The sequence below is a fragment of the Conger conger genome, chromosome 4 (genome assembly GCF_963514075.1).
Source record: "Conger conger chromosome 4, fConCon1.1, whole genome shotgun sequence".
NCBI classification, from domain to species: domain Eukaryota; kingdom Metazoa; phylum Chordata; class Actinopteri; order Anguilliformes; family Congridae; genus Conger; species Conger conger.
Window position 1 is genome coordinate 39,239,020 of NC_083763.1, and position 19,353 is coordinate 39,258,372.

The 19,353-nt window shown below is 40.1% G+C and overlaps 1 protein-coding gene across 1 annotated transcript; it reads left to right on the forward strand.

The window, feature by feature from the left end:
* The first annotated feature begins 666 nt into the window (after positions 1-666).
* LOC133126611 (cilia- and flagella-associated protein 44-like) lies at positions 667-17,553 on the forward strand. The gene is made up of 6 exons (XM_061238955.1): positions 667-724; positions 1,797-1,972; positions 2,103-2,216; positions 2,931-3,061; positions 17,039-17,155; positions 17,389-17,553. The coding sequence occupies exons 3-6, from the start codon at positions 2,156-2,158 to the stop codon at positions 17,551-17,553; spliced, it is 474 nt and encodes a 157-aa protein (XP_061094939.1). The 5' UTR covers positions 667-724; positions 1,797-1,972; positions 2,103-2,155.
* Positions 17,554-19,353: the final 1,800 nt, after the last annotated feature.

A 19,353-nucleotide genomic window follows, 5' to 3' on the forward strand; every position in this document is an offset into this window, starting at 1 on the left:
GGTCATAAGCAGTACACAGTTACAAGTTTACAAAATGGGATACAAGTTTTCATTCATTTATTTTTGGACTGTCCATGTCTGTAAATTTATTTGTTTAAGGTAGTTGACCCTAATATACAATAGACTTTCACCTTGAATATTTTGTTATGCCTGAATACATTTCTTAATTTAAATTTTGTTGGGAGTTGTACATTCTGATAAAGGTTGGTCCATGCTACAGCCAGGCAGTTTCTAATCTTTGCAGGCAGTCTTTGGGGATCAACAGCATCTTTCCATGGCGAGTTTTATCAGACTCATAGGTCATGATAAAATGCATTAGTTGTTGCAATTGTATTATGTACAGTATGCCTCAATGGATCTTTCTTGTTTTTCCATCATGTTCTTCATGTGAATCAGATTTTGATGAAAGATATCCAAGTGTCTCACTCCAAATGAGGAAAAACATTGTTTTGTTACAATTATTTTTTTTAAACATCTCCCTACTCTTTTCTTTTTTTTTTTTTTCGTGTATTTGGAATAGATGGAGGAAGCTATGTGGTGCTTTGATGCAGAGCTGCAGCTCCTGCGGCATGATAAGGAGGCATTAGATGTGCAAATGAAGCTAGCCGATCTGCGCCACATCACCCTATATCAGGAGCTTCTACTTCTGAAGGACTTTGAGAAGAGAGAAAATTCACTGCAGGACAGGTTGAGTGCCCGCATGCAGGAGGGGAGTCAGATCCTGGTGAGCATATTCCCTCCTCACATGTTCCATCCATATACTAATGTTTTCTCATCACATACAGTTCAGTCCATAAGTAATCGGACAATGGTACAATCTCTGCTCTTTTGGCACTGAACTCCAGCATATTGGATTTAAAATGAAAAAAAATGAAAATGAGGTTAAAGTGCAGACTACTACATTTCATTTGAGGGTGTGTATATCCATATTGAGTGATCTGTTTCGGAATTAGTTCCATTTTGATACATCTCCCCCCCCCCCCCATTTTAGGGAACTAAAATAATTGGACAGCTGTTTCTGATTAGTCATGTGTACTCAATCACTTCTACAGTGCAGGTATATGACAGCTTTTAGTATCTACAGTGGTCTCGTGCTTCAATTGGCCCTTCTGCCTCAGGAGATCAGCCAGGCAGCAGGAGATTTTTTGTTTTTTTCCACTCCACAGTAATTACTTGTTGATTGCACAACCACCACCAAGTGGCATATGTTAGTGCACTAATCCACAACGGTATCACATATTTGCAGGTTCTGACAGCAGTGCCCTTTTTCATCATGACAAGCTTGCATCATGAAAGATCTGAAAATTCTGTTTCCGGACCTTTGAATCATGGTCATGTTTTGTTTCTATTTATACAAAACAAAGTCTTAAACCTGGATTTCTTTGTAAGAGGTGCAATTTCTGTCTTTGTCTCAGAATGTGGACAACCCTGGTGGAAAATAGACAGTCTTATTGCTCGAACAAATCTGCAAAAACCCTGGTTTAAGGCTAATTTATATTCATAGAGATTCGTCTCAATCTTATTCACAAATGCATGTAACATGATTCACAAATGTGTTTTACAAAGTCACCAAGCACTTTATGAGGACCATTTTTACTTTATTACACCTACTTATTCATGCGATTATCTAATCAGTCAATTGAGCGGCAGCAGTGCAATGCATGCAATCATGTAGATACGGGTCAGGAGCTTCAGTTAACGTTCACATCAACCATCAGAATTGGGGAACAAATGCTTAACTAACATTCCTCTCTCCAATTTACCATGTGCGTGTGTGTGAATGTGTTTGTGTTCAGGCTAAGTGGGAGGACTGTAGGAGGCAGCTGGAATTCAAACAGCAGAGCAAGGTGACCACGCCACGCCTCCTTCCAGACTTCACTTGGAGACAACAACAAATTTGCAGACTTCCTCACCAAGGTCTTCAAGAAGAAGGTCAAACACACAAAGAAGTGGGAGAAGGATGGAAATGAGGGTGAGCAACCATGTCCTCAAAAATCTGAATTTGTGGAGTGGTGTGTGTGTGTGTATTAATGAGTTTATGCTTCTGTTATCCATGTTTGAAGAGTACACACGCATTCAAACTGTTCATTTATTGTGTATAGAGGAACAGGAGGACAGTGATGAACACTCCGATGAAGAGTCTGACTGGGATGAAATGGAAAGTGATGAAGAGTCTGAGAGTGGCTGTCCGCTGGATGACAGCGTTTGCCCACCTTGTATGTACTCTTGAACAAAACTCTCAATGTAGATTACACTCTCTGTGTGCTTTCTGAGTTTAAACTGTACTATCTCTCAGTGTAGTCTGTTTTCATTGTAGATTTGTACCCCATGTGTTGGCTGTGCTCTTTCAATGTGGATTGTGTTTTCAGTTTAGACTATTCTATGTCACTGTAGATTGTACATTCTTTGTTGACTGTACTCTCTCTTACTGTCGACCAGGGGTGCCCAATACATTGATCATGATCGGCATGCTGGTAGCCTTTTTAAAAAATGCACCAATTTTTCTTTCCGTTTTCCGATGGCTTCTGTCTGACATTGATTGACATGAAATGTGGCCAATATTCTGCTGGTGAGAACACTACGTTAAGCATGCCAATTCATGATATTGCTAATTCCGCTTATAAAATGCAACATGGCTTCTTTCTTTCCAAAGTTGCTTCAAAATATCAGAAGTCACATTATTTGGGATTTTTCATGTATATTTTCATAAGATAATCTGCACATTTGGTATTTGATATTCTCCCCAGTTAGGAATTCCTACCCTACGTTAAAAGCTACGTTCAGCAGTGTAATTAATTCACCAGTCCATGACTCCCTGGTTCGACATCAGTTCTGAGGTAGATCATGTTGTACAGGCCATTAGAAAAGTAAATTGCAAGCCAAAAAAGTGTGGGCACCCTTAGTGTAGAATGTATTATGTTGTGATACAGACTGTGACCCGGAACTGTTTGAGAACACCCTTCAGATGCGATTGTGGAAGTTGGACCTAGAGGAACTGATTGCAGAGGAGAAGAAGAGTTGTGATGCCTTGAGAAAAGAATGTGATGCACTAGCCAAGAAGGTGAAAGATCTGTGCCTGTTCCTTCTGCTCCTGCTCCCCCTGCTTGTGGTCTAACAGACTGAACTGCTTTACCTGATCATGCGTTCTTCTCAATTCCGGTCCAGTAAATTGGTGAATCTCAAGTTGGTAAAAATGTTTGCCTGACTGGTCCTTGGCCTGTTTTAGACACCAGTTGATGTGGTTAGGATATGTGGTTCAACCCCCAAGTCAAATTCCAAAGCTGAGGAGACCGTTTATTCACTTATGCATGTGTGTGTATAGAGTGTGGATATATACTGTAACATAACATAACATAAAACCTTTAAAAATGTATTCCTCAATCTTGCTTTTCAATTCCAACTTAGGTTTAGTTAGCTGTAAGAATGCATAAATAGTTTTATTTTATGAAAAATACTAGTTTTAGTTGAGATTATCTAGTTTTTAGAATTGGCTTCATTTTATTTTTTTATTGTTGTGGGGAAAGCCTTGATTATGGTATTTGACATGATGTCCATATGAACTATGGTTGTCATTTATATAGTGCCTTTATCCGAAGCGCTGTACAATTAATGCATACACACACTCACATACCAATGGCGACTGGCTGCCATGAACCAACCAGCTTGTCAGGAGCATTTAGGGGTTAGGTGTCTTGCTCAGGGACACTTCAACATACAGTGTATGTCCTGGCAAGCTATAAAAAGTACTTCCTAATATCAGTACGGAATTTCTCCTTTGCTAATTAACTTTTTAATCCCTTTAATACATTTTAAAGCCTCAGTCAAATCTCTTTGATGAAGCCTTACAATAGGTAAGATTTTTGTGTTAAAACATTGTTACTAGACCATTGTAAATCCCTTCCTATCATTGAAAGAGGCTTTGTGTTTATAATCCTTAAAATCGGGTTTGAAAATATCCAGTTGACGGGCCAGCAATCTGTATCAAAACATTGTATAGCAATACAATAATTCAAGCTCATTGGTTGAAAATTGGTTCCAATTGCCACAGCCAATGGTGTTTCAACGTCAGCGTGTTCACAGAGAAGGGGTGGGATAAACAGTGTTGTGGTCTGAGCGTGTTTGTTGCTGGAATTCCTCTCTTGATCGTTATCGTTCGGATCGTTGATCCAAAATTACCTATTGTACCTTTAAGCATCTTAATCCTCATAACTTTTCTCTTTTGTACCTGGAATCAATCTGCTTGCTCTTCTTGGAACCTTTTCCAGCACCTCTATATCGTACTGCAATATATGGCGTTGTATCTTAGCATCCTGTTGGCCTTTTTACTGCTACCACACATTGACTAGAACCTGAATGGCTTTGGTGAACTATTCCCCTATAAAGTCTTTTTCAACTAGCTTACTTTACAATTTTTACCATACATGAATTCATCCTGCCTTACGTTTTTATTTCCCCACATGTAGAACTTTACATTTAGTTGTATTTAATTTAATTTGCCAGGTTACTGCCCATTTCTGGATTCTGTTGAAATCTTCCTGGATTAGTAGTAGATTCCAAACTGTTTGCTAAACCTCCTAGTTTGGTATCCTCAGCAAGTTTAACTAAAGTACCGTAAATCCCCAAATTGTGGCCGGGGTCTTTTATTTACTTAGGCTGCACAAAGCACAGACCTTTATTTTGGGCAGGCTTGTATTCGAGGCAGGCCTTTATTTCTTATTAGGCTTCTGTTGTAGAATTTTAATCTTAAGGATCTTTTTTTCCTAAAGTGCGTTTTACTGTGAGACATACGTTTCGTTTGGAGCAGCATACTGGTAGGATATCAAAAGATTTTCGCTTTGGTTTGGGATATAATTAACTTTTGTTTGATTCTATTGCTAAATATTGGGACTGATGGGCACTGAAATCGGGGGGGTATTTGATGGTTCACTGTTAAGCTTTATGTAGTTTAACTAGTGTCGGGATTTTCACCCGCCAAGGCAGCCGCTTTCATTCATTCATTGAATGTGCGCTGTGCTGTAAATACATGAAACCTTACTGTGTAGCCTAAATTGAGTTAATTTTTAATTTTGCCTGATTTACTTTTTATTAAACTCGTAGGCTGGAATGCCTCGCGGCAACAATTGTGTTTAAATGTATACTGCTTCAGCCTTTGGCAAGCTACTCAGAAGGGGGCGGCAAGCGACTGGTAGCTTGAGAGCAACGTGTTGGAGACCCATGGTGTAGGACAACGACTTTTCATTGGCAACAGTATTAAACCAACCAACAATATAAAATATTAAGAAGAGCTCTTTTATTTCATTGAGTTAAATCGAAACAATGTCTTCTAGTGCTCATGGACTGATAGCCCTACTGGTAGGCAATATTACCCTGGCTTGTATTTGGGGGCCGGCCTTTAATTGTCCGAATCGACCACGCCTCCGGCTATTATCCGAGGCCCGGCTTCAAATAGAATCCCCTGTGAGCAGCATGCAAATGGAAATCAGGTGTGGAGGATTGACAAGTTAAGATAATTCGTAATCATTAATAATAAATCTATCCTGCCCTAGCGTGAGTAAATTAGTAAATGACATGCACAAGAAATGTAAGGTAAACATGAACACATGTTTAGAATGTTAGTATTGCCCAATCCTGATCTAAAGTTAGTAGATTAGTAAGAAGACAAGGGAAATTGAAACAATAAGGGAAGCGTGAGTGACAGAAAGCGAGAGAGAAAGCATGAATTCAATGTTTGCGGAAAGACACGGAAAAGTGTATGCTAATCAGTGAACGGAACAACATAACATGAAACAAACATAAATCGTGACATAACAAGTTTGCAAAACTGTGACATGAATAAACTATATAAAGTGACATGACAAGACTAGAAAATACATCGTAACTAAACATGAAATGTAACATGACATGAAAATTAAACGTAACAAGAAATAAAACATAAAAACGTGGCGAGACTAGACTAACATAATATGTGACATGACACTAAAATCACTAAGACAATGACTAAATATGAAACATGACATGACAAGCATAAAACGTGACATTGTCCCTCATGATCGATTCCAGTATTTTACGTGATGCAAGTTAGACTGACAGGCCTGTAGTTTCCTAGATCGCTACAGTTCCCTTTCTTATATATTGGTATTAAATTACTTTGTTTCCAGTCATCCATTATTTCTCCAGTTTCTAAAGGCTGTCTAAAAATACTTGCCAGTGATTTAAAAATGTAATAACTCCGAGTATCTTTGGCTGCCTTATTTGTCTTTAGTTTATGTAATTTATCTTGTATTTCTTTATCTTCTATCTCAATATTGACATTCTGGGTATTGAATATTATTAGTAACCTCCTCCCTGGTAAAACTCTCAACAAAGTAGCCATTTAATGTAACGTTGGGGCTGGGCGGAGAGCCAGAAGTGACCATGGGTAAAACCCTTCTAAGCGAACGTGTTCGCCACTAAATCCCGGGAGGAAGGGGAATAGGGATACACAGTAACGAAATCAGAACTTCTCCCAGAACAGGGGGAGGAAAAGAAAATAACAGGAACAAGTCTTTCTGTTTTAAGCAAACAGAAATGAAGCCCAAAATGGCTAATAGAAAATAAAACAACCCTTTGAAAACAGGGCGAACCACTCAACTAAAATAAGTGCTAGTAACTGAGCACTGACGGTCGTAGACCACGGATGTAAAGTACAACCTAGTGGGAAAAACTAGGCACAAAAATAAAAACCTTGAGGCGCAGCTCAGGACAGAAAATGCAAACCAAAATACATTACTGGGGACAACGTCCCTCTACCACCGGCTCACACGAGCCCGAAAGAAAAAAAGAAAACCAAGACTCTCGAGGAAGGCGTCAGTGAAGGAAACACTATCAGCTGAACACCTTCCTTACCTTTTAATCTCATAAAGAGTTGAGAATCACACACCAGCGCAGTACCCGACTCGTAATTCAGCAGAGTCTACCTTGTGCATTACCGGCTTTGTGCAAGGGTGAACGGTTGAACACAAAAGCGTCGATGGAGTGCCAGCACTGGCCTTAAGTACTCTTTAGGAGGAGAAATCCTCTGGCGCTAATGAACTCCAGGTGCAACCAATGAGCCCCAGCCCTCTGGTGGCCACCTAGAGTCATTACCTCCACAATGACATTTAAGGCATCAGCATTATCTTTATTTTTTTTTAGCAGTTCTCCTTTGTTATTCTAAATGCACTTAACCTCCTCTTTAACTTTTTTTTTTCTACTGCAGTATTGAAAGAAAAATGTGGTATTGTATTTTGCAAATTGTGAAATTTGCCTTTCAAATTTTGGTTAACCTTAGTTCTTTTTAACCTTCGCATGCATATTACAATATTCAGCTATATTACAATCAGTGCTGTCATTTTTATATATCTTAATAATAATAATAATAATAATAATAATACTAATAATATACTTTATTTAAACTCAATAGCATCATAGGTCAAGACATTAAAATGAAAAGAAAACATTAAAATGACAAACCTCTTTTTGTGATGATCTTATATAGTTTATTCTTTTTTCACAAACCCTTATGTATAGCTTTCCACTATGTTCCACAAAAGCTGCAGTCAGGGTTGATAATTCCAGCAAACAACCCTTACAGACCTCAGCAGCATGAGCGACAGGCTTCCAGGCAGTGATGGACATGTTTAGAAGGCATGGCACAACTTGAAACTGTCATTCTGTAGTTTTAAACAATTTTATGAGATTTCCAAGCTTTGTCCAGTCATTTGTGAAATGTGTGTCCATGCTCAAATACTCCAGCACCTGATTCAGACCTGCTTTTGTCTCTTGGTTGTTTGACCATATCAAGTGTGCTGTTCCAGTGGTCCTACAGTCCCTTAGCATGGCTGATTCAGCACTACATCGTTTAGGGTGATTTGCAAGGCAGGACATTCTCTGGAATTTCTGGCTTTGCCTGTTTTCCAGAAGATTGTTCTTATCATTGAGGAAAAACTAACACACAATATTAAGATGAACACATTTCAACAATTTGATATAAGAAAAATAAGCTTTTGACTTTGGGGTAATAATTTATCAACGCCTTTCAGGTTCTAGTCAATGTGTGGTAGCAGTAAAAAAAAGGCCAACAGGAGATAAGTCTAAGGAAGTTATAATCACTTTATACAATACTCTTGTTAGACTTAAGATGCTTAATCTCTTTAAGAGAGACTTAGGGGGGGATTTGATTGAGGCTTTTAAATTAACAAAGTGGACTGATTCTTCAACATGAGTATGGTTAGCAGAACGAGAGGGTACAAATGGAAATTTGCGAAGGATAATCCGCACACAGATATTAGTATTTTTATAAGTATTTTTTTGCACAGAGAGTAGTCACTGTGTGGAATAGCTTACCAGGACATGTAGTGGAGGCAGAAACACTGGGGATTTTCAAGACCAGGCTTGATACGGTGCTAGATACTATTTAGCTTATAGGCAAACTCAGCAGTAGGTACACTTGGTACACAGTGGTAGGAAAAGGCAAGTATTGCTGGGATGAATGGCCTTTTCTCGCCATTATGTTATGTTGTGTTATGGTATGTATTGTCCCCATTATGTCAAAAAAGGTAAATTGGCACAGTTAGCAATAATGTAATTATGTGTACAGGAAGGAAAGAATGTGGACTTCTTTCTCTGTTGTTTTATAAAATGATCTAGTCTGAAATAAAAAGGAGAGAGACTAGTGGTCTGAAATAACAATACCTCTAGCCTGAAATAAATAGGAGAATTTTGGAAGAAAAAAAAAAATGTCTGCATGGTAGCGCTCACTATATGTTTGCGTTGGTTGGCACTTCCATTGAAAATAGCTGTTTATTTATTTTCTTAAATTTGTTTCAGATTTTAGTTTGTTTCAGAATTTGATGGTCGATTGTACATTGTTTATTTCAATCGCCCATGTGTATTGAGGAAACACTGCTACAACACTGCCCCCCAGTGGCCGGAAGGAGATCGGCAATCCTTCTTCAAGCTGTATCATCTCGATCAGGGGCACTTTGTATGCAGCAATCCTCCCTGCCGAGTCCCTACCCCCATCCTCGGAGTGGTGGCCCAATTATGCACTCACACATGCGACGGCCATACTAGGATTTGGCAGGACCAGAGTCCGATGCCTTAGCCGTGCGCCACCACAGCGCTTTGAAAATAGCTACATTTTAACCTCAATATCTCACCAGTTTCAAAACGGTCAAAACATTTTGCAGGTCTACTACAGGGCCAACAGGCTCACAAACGACTGATATTATAGCTACATTATTATCATACATTATTGCACCATTGCTGTTATGCATACCACAAAAAAATACTCAGTTAAAATCCCACGGATCCTAACACAAGACCACTCATTCTGGTGGAAATTCAGAGACATACATTATGTGCTTCTCATAATGTCATGACTGTACAGTGTATTCAATTTGAATTCAACCTCAAAATTCAAAATTTCAGTTTTTTATAGACCTAAAAGTACACATTGTCATTTTTTTCACATCATTGGGCATTTTTATACATTTTGGTTTCACCATGTAGAAATTACAGCAGTGTTTATACATAGTCCTCCATTTCAGGGTTCTATGATGTTTGGGACACAGCAATGTCATGTAAATGAAAGTAGTTATGTTTAGTATTTTGTTGCATATACTTTGCATGCAATGACTGCTTTAAGTGATTCATGGATATCACCAGTTGCAGGGTGTCTTCTCTGGTGATGCTCTGCCAGGCCTGTATTGCAGCTCATGCTTGTTTCTGGGGCTAGGCCCCTTAAGTTTTCTCTTAAGCATATGAAAGGCATGCTGAATTGTTAAGATCAGGTGATTGACTTGCCCATTGAAGAATTTACCAATTTTTAGCTTTGAAAAAAACTCCTTTGTTGCTTTAGTCTGGGATCATTGTCTTGAGGTAGAATGAACCGCCGGCCAATGAGTTTCGAGGCATTCAGTTGAACTTGAGCAGATGTGTCAATATACAGTACCTTCGGCAGCCATACAGACCCAGGCCATAACAGCTTTGCCTATTTTCCAGAAGATCTTCCAGTCAGGTGTCTTGGATATTTGACTTTATTAAGTCCCTGATCAATCCTGGAAATCACCACTCTGTTAAGTTAAGATCTATGAGGCAGTATACAAAGGAGGGCTTTGAGCATAAGCTTGCAGAACAGGATTGGTCTGCTATTATTGAAAGCAAAGATGTTTACAATGCATGGAATCTGTTTTTATCTGTGCTTGTTGTAGCAGCACCAATGAGAGAGGTCAGAATAAAACAGAGAAGTGCAAAATGGATGACAGCTTAGATAGTGGACCTTATTAGAGAGAGGGATTGCTATCCGATGAAGTTCAAGAAATCAAATCTGCATCTCGACTATGACATATACACATATGTACACACTGTAGAAATGTAACATAACAAAATTCAGAAAGCCAAGTCCCAATTTTACATGGATTTCATTTTTTTATTGCACTTCATTAGAAAGACCTGTACCTCTACTCATACATGCAATTATGTTGAGTATTATTACGTTGCTGCCAGAGGGGCTGGTTTCAGTATTTCCTGGGATTTTCACGCCTGAGAGAGGAATGGCCAGACTGATAGACATGGTTTTAGCTGACAGAAAGGCTACAGTCATTCAGATAACCACTACAATTGTGGAGAGCAGAAAAACATCTCAGCATGCATAAGAAGTCGAACCTTAAGGCAGATGGACTACAACAGCAGAAGGGTTACACTTCTGTCAGCCAAGAGCAGAAAGCTGAGGCTGCAGTGGGCACAGGCTCACCAAAACTGCACACTGAAAAAACCTGCCTGGTCTGATGAATCTCAATTTTTGCTGAGGCATACAAATGGCAGGGTCAGAATTTGGTGCCAACAGCATGAATCCATGGATCCAACCTGCCATGTGTCAACAGTCCAGGCTGGTGACAGTGGTGTATTACATTATTGGCATTTGGCAGACGCTCTTATCCAGAGCGACGTACCAGAGCGACGTACACTTGATTAGACTAAGCAGGATACAATCCTCCCCTGGAGCAATGCAGGGTTAAGGGCCTTGCTCAAGGGCCCAACAGCAATCAATCATCGCTTGAATGCCAAAGCCTATTTGAGTATTTTTGCTGATGATATGCATCCCTTCATGGCCACAATGAACCCATCTTCTAATGGCTACTTCCAGCATGATAATGCACAATGTCACAAAGCAAAAGTCATCTCAAACTGGTTTCATGAACATGACAATGAGTTCAGCATTCTTCAGTAGCCTTCCCAGATACCGGATCTGAATCCAATAGAACATCCTTGGGATGAGATAGAACGGGAGATTCGCAGCATGAATGCGCAGCTGACAAATCTGCAGAAATTGCAATCATGTAAGTATTGAATAGAATCTCAAAGTAATGTTTTTGTGGAATCCATACCACAAAGAATTGAGTTTGCTTTGAGAGCAAAAGGAGGCCCTACCTAGTATTCACATAGTGTTCCTAATAAAGTGCTGAGTGAGTGTATATGTGGCATTTTAGTTTATGGTGTTCTGCTTCTAAGAGGCAAGTTTATTGTAATAAGCAAATGTCTGCTCTAAGCTTGTAAAGATGGTTTTTAATCTTAGTTTTCTTTGCCAATGAATTAATGCCACAAACATTCAAACAAATAAGTTTTATTTCTGCCATTATACATTAATTGTTATGTGATGCATAATGACTTCATTATTATATGGGTCGTAATGTCAAAGTTAATTCACATTTTTTAGACAAAACACAAGAGACGAACACACATAGAACAAAGGTAAACAAGACTCAAACAACGACACCAATCCCACTGCACAAATACAGAGAGTGAAATAACACATAGATAATCCTATATAATAATAATAAGTGCTTTTTCGCTGAGAGGTTCCTTAACTTATATGGTCAATAATAAGCCAATGCCAGAGCGAATTAGATGAGCCAGGGAGTGATGCAATATAGCTGATCATCAGTGTATAGTTTATCCACTTTTCAATGTACAGTTTATTGCAACTCTTCTTCCTTTTTCCCTGTGCTGTTTTAGCTTTGGAAAGTTTTTTTTTGGTCGCCCCATGGTTTCCCATGGGAATTCGGCATTCATACCAAACTTGGTCCCTTTAAGTACCTTTCCTTTGCTTTTTATAAATAACTTTTGTTTCTAGTGTTCAAATTTTGTGAAGATAGGTCTTGGACCTTTGGATGTGATCTGAGATGGTGGATGCAATGCAAAGTTATTTGGTTGTCGGTATCAGGTGGAAGTGTCGTGTCTAGGAAACGACAGAGTCCAAATCTTCAATTTGTCGAAAAACATCTTCGTGAGGGAAAAGACGACACCAGGCAGCAAGATCTTCAGGAAAATCAGACTTTATTAGCACACGTGCATAAAGCCGGATCAGCTCTCCAGAACTGAACCCCAGGTTCTGCCAACTACGTGTCCTCACTTCACCCCGCACCTGCTCTTGGCAAACTACCAGACCTCATAAAGTTCTGGATGCCCTCCCTCTAACACGTCATCCATACACGTCACTCTGTATCTTTCGCTTTTATAAGACAAACTAAGCAGCAGTAATCATTGAAAATATACAGACAAACTAAACATTTTATTAATATTCACTTCTAATATACTTTTCTAATATACAGACATACTAAACATTTGATTAATTATTCTCTTCTAAGGGAATAAATGTACGTAGCATTCTTTGCTCTCATTTCAACAGTTTTCACTGTGGTTTCTTGCGTTTTCATAAGCTCAGCTATAATTAATGTTCTAGGTCAAATAGATACACTTCTGGCATAAAACATTGAGAGTCCCGGAGAAATCAGCTGTACAGTCATATCTTGCTCTGCCCGTGTCCTTGACAGTTTGGTCTACACAGTTCAAGACGGCCCCCCCCTGCCAGCTGGCTGGGCTCACTGTGTAATCCTAGCACAATTTAGCAGTTAATCAGTTTGAAACTATACAGGGTACATATCATACTTTAATACAGATATATTGATAAACTTTTAGCACACATTGTCGAGAGTTTTGGAGGAACCAGCCTGCTCACTAAGGTGGAGTCTGATTTTGACTTGTGATTGGTTATCATGCTTTTAGGAGGGAGATCTTTCGTTCTGTGAATTTTGCCCTACAGAAGCAGGGCAGATTGCATGAATTTGCGGATCTTGCTCTCCGAGTTACCAGAAGCAAACTTAGGGAACCCCAAGAAGATCAGGTTGTCACACATACTGCAAGTTTGTAGTATGTCCAACATGATGTCTTTAATGTTTGATTTTCATTGCAAAGATGTTCATGTGTTGTCATGGTGGTTTTAAGTGCATTACTGTCTTTTGTAGTATTGTCGATCTTGTGGTGGGTTAAAAGAACAATACTGATACTTTAACTTTGTTAAAGTATTTGAGAACTGACAGTTTGTTGCCTCTGTGGAAGTATTAATGCCTGAATGCACTTACAAGTTTTCCACACCTTCTCCACCTTCTACACTATACCTGTGCACCTTTGCCACATGAAATGGAATTCCACAGACTACCCCCTTCACAGTTTCCTTTTCCCTCATTGGAAAAACTGTTGACATTCCGAATGCTCTACCTTGTCCAATATTCATCAATTACGATGCCTCCACTAGATACTGCTTTCTTGTCTCCAGTTTCCTTGTTCACAAATCTCCCCACTTCATGGTTGTCACTAAAGACGTGGTTCACTTCCCAACCAGCTTCATTCACTTTCATTCCTTCCTCATTTTTGTTTTCAGTTTTCAGTTCAGTTGAAAGCTGAACAATTTGTAAGAAAGTGGGGGAAGAGGGGAAGAAAGTGGATTAACTGAGCCTGCTGGATGGAGACTGACAGCTGTCCGTCCCCTGGTAGTTGAATATAACATTATCTAGCATTCTGCTTTTTGTCATTAATCTAGTTTGGTCAAATATTTGCTTACCACCGTTTTGTGGCTTTTGCATCTCCTGACATAAATTGAATTGTTTTGTTGCATAAACAGTATTGGAAGCACAGTGAAATATCATGATTGCATGAGCCATGTAAAGTTATGTTTGCTAGCTTGGCAACACTTTCTAGCCTTTCTAGCCCATGCTTCCATAGAGTTGTTGACACACAGGGCATGCCCAGTACCAGAAGCTAGCCAAATGTTGGTCTAGGTTACCATCTTCTGAAATAGGATTTTTTTTGTGTTTGCTGGATAATTGCATTACCTAGCACTGAGATTTACAGCTAGTCTACAGTGGGAGCAATAATTATTTGATCCCTTGCTGATTTTGTAGGTTTGCCCACTTACAAAGAATGGAACCGTGTAGAATTTTAATCATAGGTATATTTTAACATTGAGAGACAGAGTATCACAAAATAATCCACAATAACAACATCATATAAATTTTATAAATTTAATATCATATTTTCACATGAAATAAGTATTTGATCCATAGAACAATAGGACTTAATACGTGGTGGAGAAACCTTTGTTGGCAAGCACAGCGGTCAGATGTTTGTTGTAGTTTTTCACCAGATCTTGGGAGGGATTTTGGTCCACTCCTCTTTGCAGATCCTCTCCAAATCCTTAAGGTTCCGAGGCTGTTGCTTGGCAACTCGAAGCTTCAGCTCCCTCCACAAATTTTCGATGGGATTTAGGTCTGGAGACTGGCTAGGCCACTCCAGGACCTTAATATGCTTCTTTTTGAGCCACTCCTTTGTTGCCCTGGCCGTATGTTTTGGGTGATTGTCATGTTGGAAGACCCATCCACGACCCATTTTCAGTGCTCTCACTGAGGGAAGGAGGTTGTCGCCCTGGTACATGGCCCCATTCATCCTCCCCTCGATAAGGTGAAGTCGTCCTGTCCCCTTAGCTGAGAAACACCCTCAAAGCATAAGGTTTCCACCTCCATGCTTCACAGTGGGGATGGTGTTCTTGGGGTTGTACTCAGCATTTCTCTTCTTCCAAACACGGCGAGTCGAGTTGATGCCAAATAGCTCTATTTTGGTCTCATCTGACCACATTACCTTCTCCCAAGCCTCCTCTGGATCATCCAGGTGTTCTTTGGCAAACTTCAGACGGGCCTGTACATGTTCAGCAGAGGAACCTTGCACACGCAGCAGGATTTTAATCCTTCATGCTGTAGTGTGTTACTGATGGTTCTCTTCGTGACTGTGGTCCCTTCAGGTCATTAACAAGCTCCTCCTGTGTAGTACTGGGCTGATCCCTGACCTTTCTCATGATCATTGATATCCCACGAGGCGAGATCTTGCGTGGAGCCCCAGACCAAGGGAAATTGGCGGTGATTTTGCGTTTCTTCCATTTTCTAATAATTGCTCCAACAGTTGTTAACTTCTCACCAAGCTGCTTGCTTATTTTCTTGTAGCCCATCCCAGCCTTGTGCAGGTCTACAATTTTGTCCCTGATGTCCTTAGACAGTTCCTTTGTCTTGGCCATGGTGGAAATATTGGAATCTGATTGATTGTGTGGACAGGTGTCTTTTATACAGCTACATAACGATGTAACGAGTTGACACAGGTGTTTTGGGTAATGAGTTCAGATTAGGAGTGCTTCTTAATGGAAAACGAACTGGTCTGTGGGAGCCAGAATTATTGCTGATTGGTAGGGGATCAAATACTTATTTCATGCAAAAATACGATAATAAATGTATAGAATTCATATGATGTTGTTATTGTGGATTATTTTGTGATATTCTGTCTCTCAGTGTTAAAATGTACCTATGATTAAAATTCTACACAGTTCCATTCTTTTGAAAGTGGGCAAACCTACAAAATCAGCAAGGGATCAAATAATTATTGCTCCCACTGTATCTTTATGGACTTGATGGACAAAACAAGTCGTTATAAGTCTTTTACAAATGAATAGCCAGTAATGGTAACCTAGCAGGTAGCTAACTACCATGTGATAGACTGTATCATTATTATGTTTTTCCCCCACTCATTAGCTTTTTAGTAGCCTAGCTGGAGTTAGCTGTTGCCAAGGTTAAAATTAATGTCTAAAGATAGCTAATGAGTGGCTAGCTAGCTAACTGATGTAACACTTACAAAGGAAAAAATGTAACAAACATTGCCTATATACTTTAACTATAACTTTAGCTATATACACTTAGTGAGCACTTTATTAGGTATTTATTAGACTTATTTTTTTGAACTTCTACTGCTGTAGCCTATCCACTCTTCTTCTGCATACCACTGTTGTAATATGTCATTACTGTCACTTTCCTGTCAGCTTTGACCAGTCTAGCCATTCTCCTCTGACGTTTCTCATTAACAAGGCATTTCTGTCTGCCGAACTGCTGCTCACTGGATTTTTGTTTGTTTTTTGTACCATTCTTTGTAAACTCTAGAGTCTAGTGTGCATGGAAATCCCAGGAGATCAGCAGTTGCTGAGATACTGAAACCACCCTGTCTGCCACCAACAACCATTTCATGGTCAAATTCACTCAGATCACATTTATTCCCCATTCTGACAGCTGATGTGAACATTAACTGAAGCTCCTGACCCGTATCTACATGATTGTATGCCTCACAATTGGCCAAATAGATAATTGCATGAATCAGTATAAGTTTATTCTTTATGTAATAATTAAAGAATATAAGAAATGTGCTTGGTGAGTGTATATAGAACTATAGATATAAATTTAGATCACCAGTATCCACAATAACAATATAGCAATATAGAACAATCTGTGAACTCCACACCCAGGCATTTTTTATAAGTTGATCAGTCCAATGTGCCTGCCGAATTGTTTTGAATCTCAAGATGCCTCCAGTGGGCTTAATTAGGAGCTGCGTTATGTTGTTATCCTGTAAAATTAAATCCCATGTCTCCCTGTTTTGGCACCCAACAGTGCAGCAGGATGGTAAATGGTTAATGGATTGCATTTATATTGCGCTTTTATCCAAAGCACTTTACAATTGCCTCTCAATCACATATTCACAAACACACAAATTACATGAATGATGTTGTTTTGACTTCTATAAAGCCTTCTCTAAGGCCTTTTTGTCATAATAATTAGCCACTGATCTAATATTGAACTGATGTTTCCAGGAGAAAATTGTGCAAAGCAGCCTGAAGGCAGCAGAGGGCGACCTTGAGCTGTTTGACCGTGAGAAACAGCAGAAACTGAATGAGCTGGATGTTGTTGTTCCCCTCAGACTGCACCAGGTGGGTGGGTGTGTGTGGTGCATATGTCTTGTGTGTCTCAGCTGTGCTAGAAAGCGGGAGGTGTCCTGTGAGCCAGTAGCCTTCTCACTCTTGCTTTTGTTTATCAGCAAGTTTCAAGTTTGTCAATGTAGCACAATTAATCTTGTTCACCACCAAACCGATCCGATGTCGACAATGTGACTGTGTGTTGTACAGTATGTATGTAATGTATAGGGTGTGTTTTTCCTCTTCAGATTGAGTTCCTGACCAATGGAGTGTTGCCCAGTGATCTGTCAGATTCCCTGGTTCTGAATACTAAGACTCTGCTGAGTCTGCAAGACCGGATCCGGCAGCTACGTAGGAGAAGTCTGACCAGGGGGAGCTCTACCGGCAGGCCAAATACCGCCACTACCAGCTAATTCATGAAGACATGGAAACCAGGATCCACAGTACATATCTGTGTGTCTACACAAATGCAAAGTAGTTGCATTGACCCACACTGTCAAGTCACTCTTTCTGTACTCATCTGACTCTGTAATTGCTTGAGGGTTTATTTAAAATCACCTTGTTCCAAAAGATGCATTATGAAAAGAAAACAAGGGGACAAGGAATCTCACACGGTATGTTGCCTGCCTGGTGCCCTGGAGAGCACGGACGAGCTTCTGGCCAAAGAGGAGAGGGATCCAGTTGTAATGGTTCACGTAGGGACCAGTGACATCGGGAATCGCAGGTTTGAGGTTCTGCAGGACAAATCTGTGGAATTAAGATTACGAGCGGAACCTCCACAGTAGTCTTCTCTGGAATTCTACCTGTACCATGTGCAAGCAGAGGGAAGCAGAATTTCATCTGGAGGTTTAACACGTGGCTACAAACATTTTGTTGGAAAGAGGGGTACAGGTTTATGGGGCATTGGGATTCCTTTTGGGACAGGTAGCTGTACAAGCATGATGGCCTGTACTGAAACTGGAGGGGAACTTTTGCACTGGGTCAATGTATGCTTACGGTAGCACCAATTTCTTTAAACAATGGATTTGGGGGGCAGAAGGATACCTATAATGGTTACCAAGGTTACCTATAATGGTAAACACTAATAAAATCTGTTTAAAGCAAAATCTTAGTAATAGTGGGACAGTGGGGAGTGAGGGCAGGATGTGTGTGTGTTTTGGAGTTTGAGATTGTGATTAAGAGTCGGGCTATGACATAGTAGGGATTACAGAGAGATATCTTGGGGATGAAGATGGGGTTGAATATAATATAGAGGTGTATAAACTTAGACAGAGCAGTGGCAGCTGCTGGCCAGCCCACCATGACCCCTGGTGAAAATCAAACTCCTGTTAGTGGCATGCTTTACCTGTTGACCAGGGTTCGAGTTACAGCTTGTGGGGGTCTCCAAAATAACAGTGCAAAATTTTCTCATGCACGTGTGCAAATCATGCCCACACAGCGATGGGACTTACAAGTTTTAATTAGCCATAGGCTACTCATTTCACCACATCAACCGCACCAGATGAAACAACAGTTATAAGCCATAGTCACATGTACCTCGGCCAATAATTTTGTTGTTTTTGCTATACAGAGGGAGCAAAAAATACATGTATACAATAGGATAGTAAAAAGTAAAAGCCATCCTCTTACCTTTATGGAGACAAGATAGACCAAAGTGGTCTGTTTTCAGTAGGCCCATTGTAGTCCACGAACAACAATGCAGTAAAGCTCCTGGCTTGCACCTGGTTCCTGGTCTGACTCAGTGTCATTGCATGCAGAGAAGCCCCTCTCACACTCCACAGAGGTCGGAAGAACTGTGTTGCTCGCCACTATAAGTCTTTTCAAGGGTTTACCCTGATGTTCCTTGTCTTGTCATTTCCAGTCTCTGAACTCACTGACAGCATCGCTGGTGGACTCTCCGAAAAGTTTAGCAAACTTCCCCACCTCACGCTCTCCAAATAAGTTCCGTCCTCTCTTTTGGCCAGATGTGCTGATCCATTGGCTTCAACATGGTTACCAGCTCACTATCGGGGAGACGCTTGGTGAGATTATCAATGATTGACTGGTAAAATTAGGGCTTGTTTATTTAACGTTGAGTTTCGGTGAGAGCAACCCCTTTGAACTGACCGCTGGTTATGGCCATTTTGACTTTCATTTTTGTTTTCCCTCATGGTCCTTCATGGCAGAGAGCACCTCGATTGTTTGGTGAATGTGGCGGCTTGCATCAACCAGGG

What these genes read in the sequence shown, in the direction of transcription:
- LOC133126611 (XM_061238955.1), top strand. Translation starts at nt 2,156, where the DNA reads ATGGAAAGTGATGAAGAGTCTGAGAGTGGCTGTCCGCTGGATGACAGC. An exon ending in TGACAGCGTTTGCCCACCTT is followed by an intron (nt 2,217 to 2,930) that starts GTATGTACTCTT and finishes GTTGTGATACAG; the next exon opens with ACTGTGACCCGGAACTGTTT. An exon ending in GTGATGCACTAGCCAAGAAG is followed by an intron (nt 3,062 to 17,038) that starts GTGAAAGATCTG and finishes TGATGTTTCCAG; the next exon opens with GAGAAAATTGTGCAAAGCAG.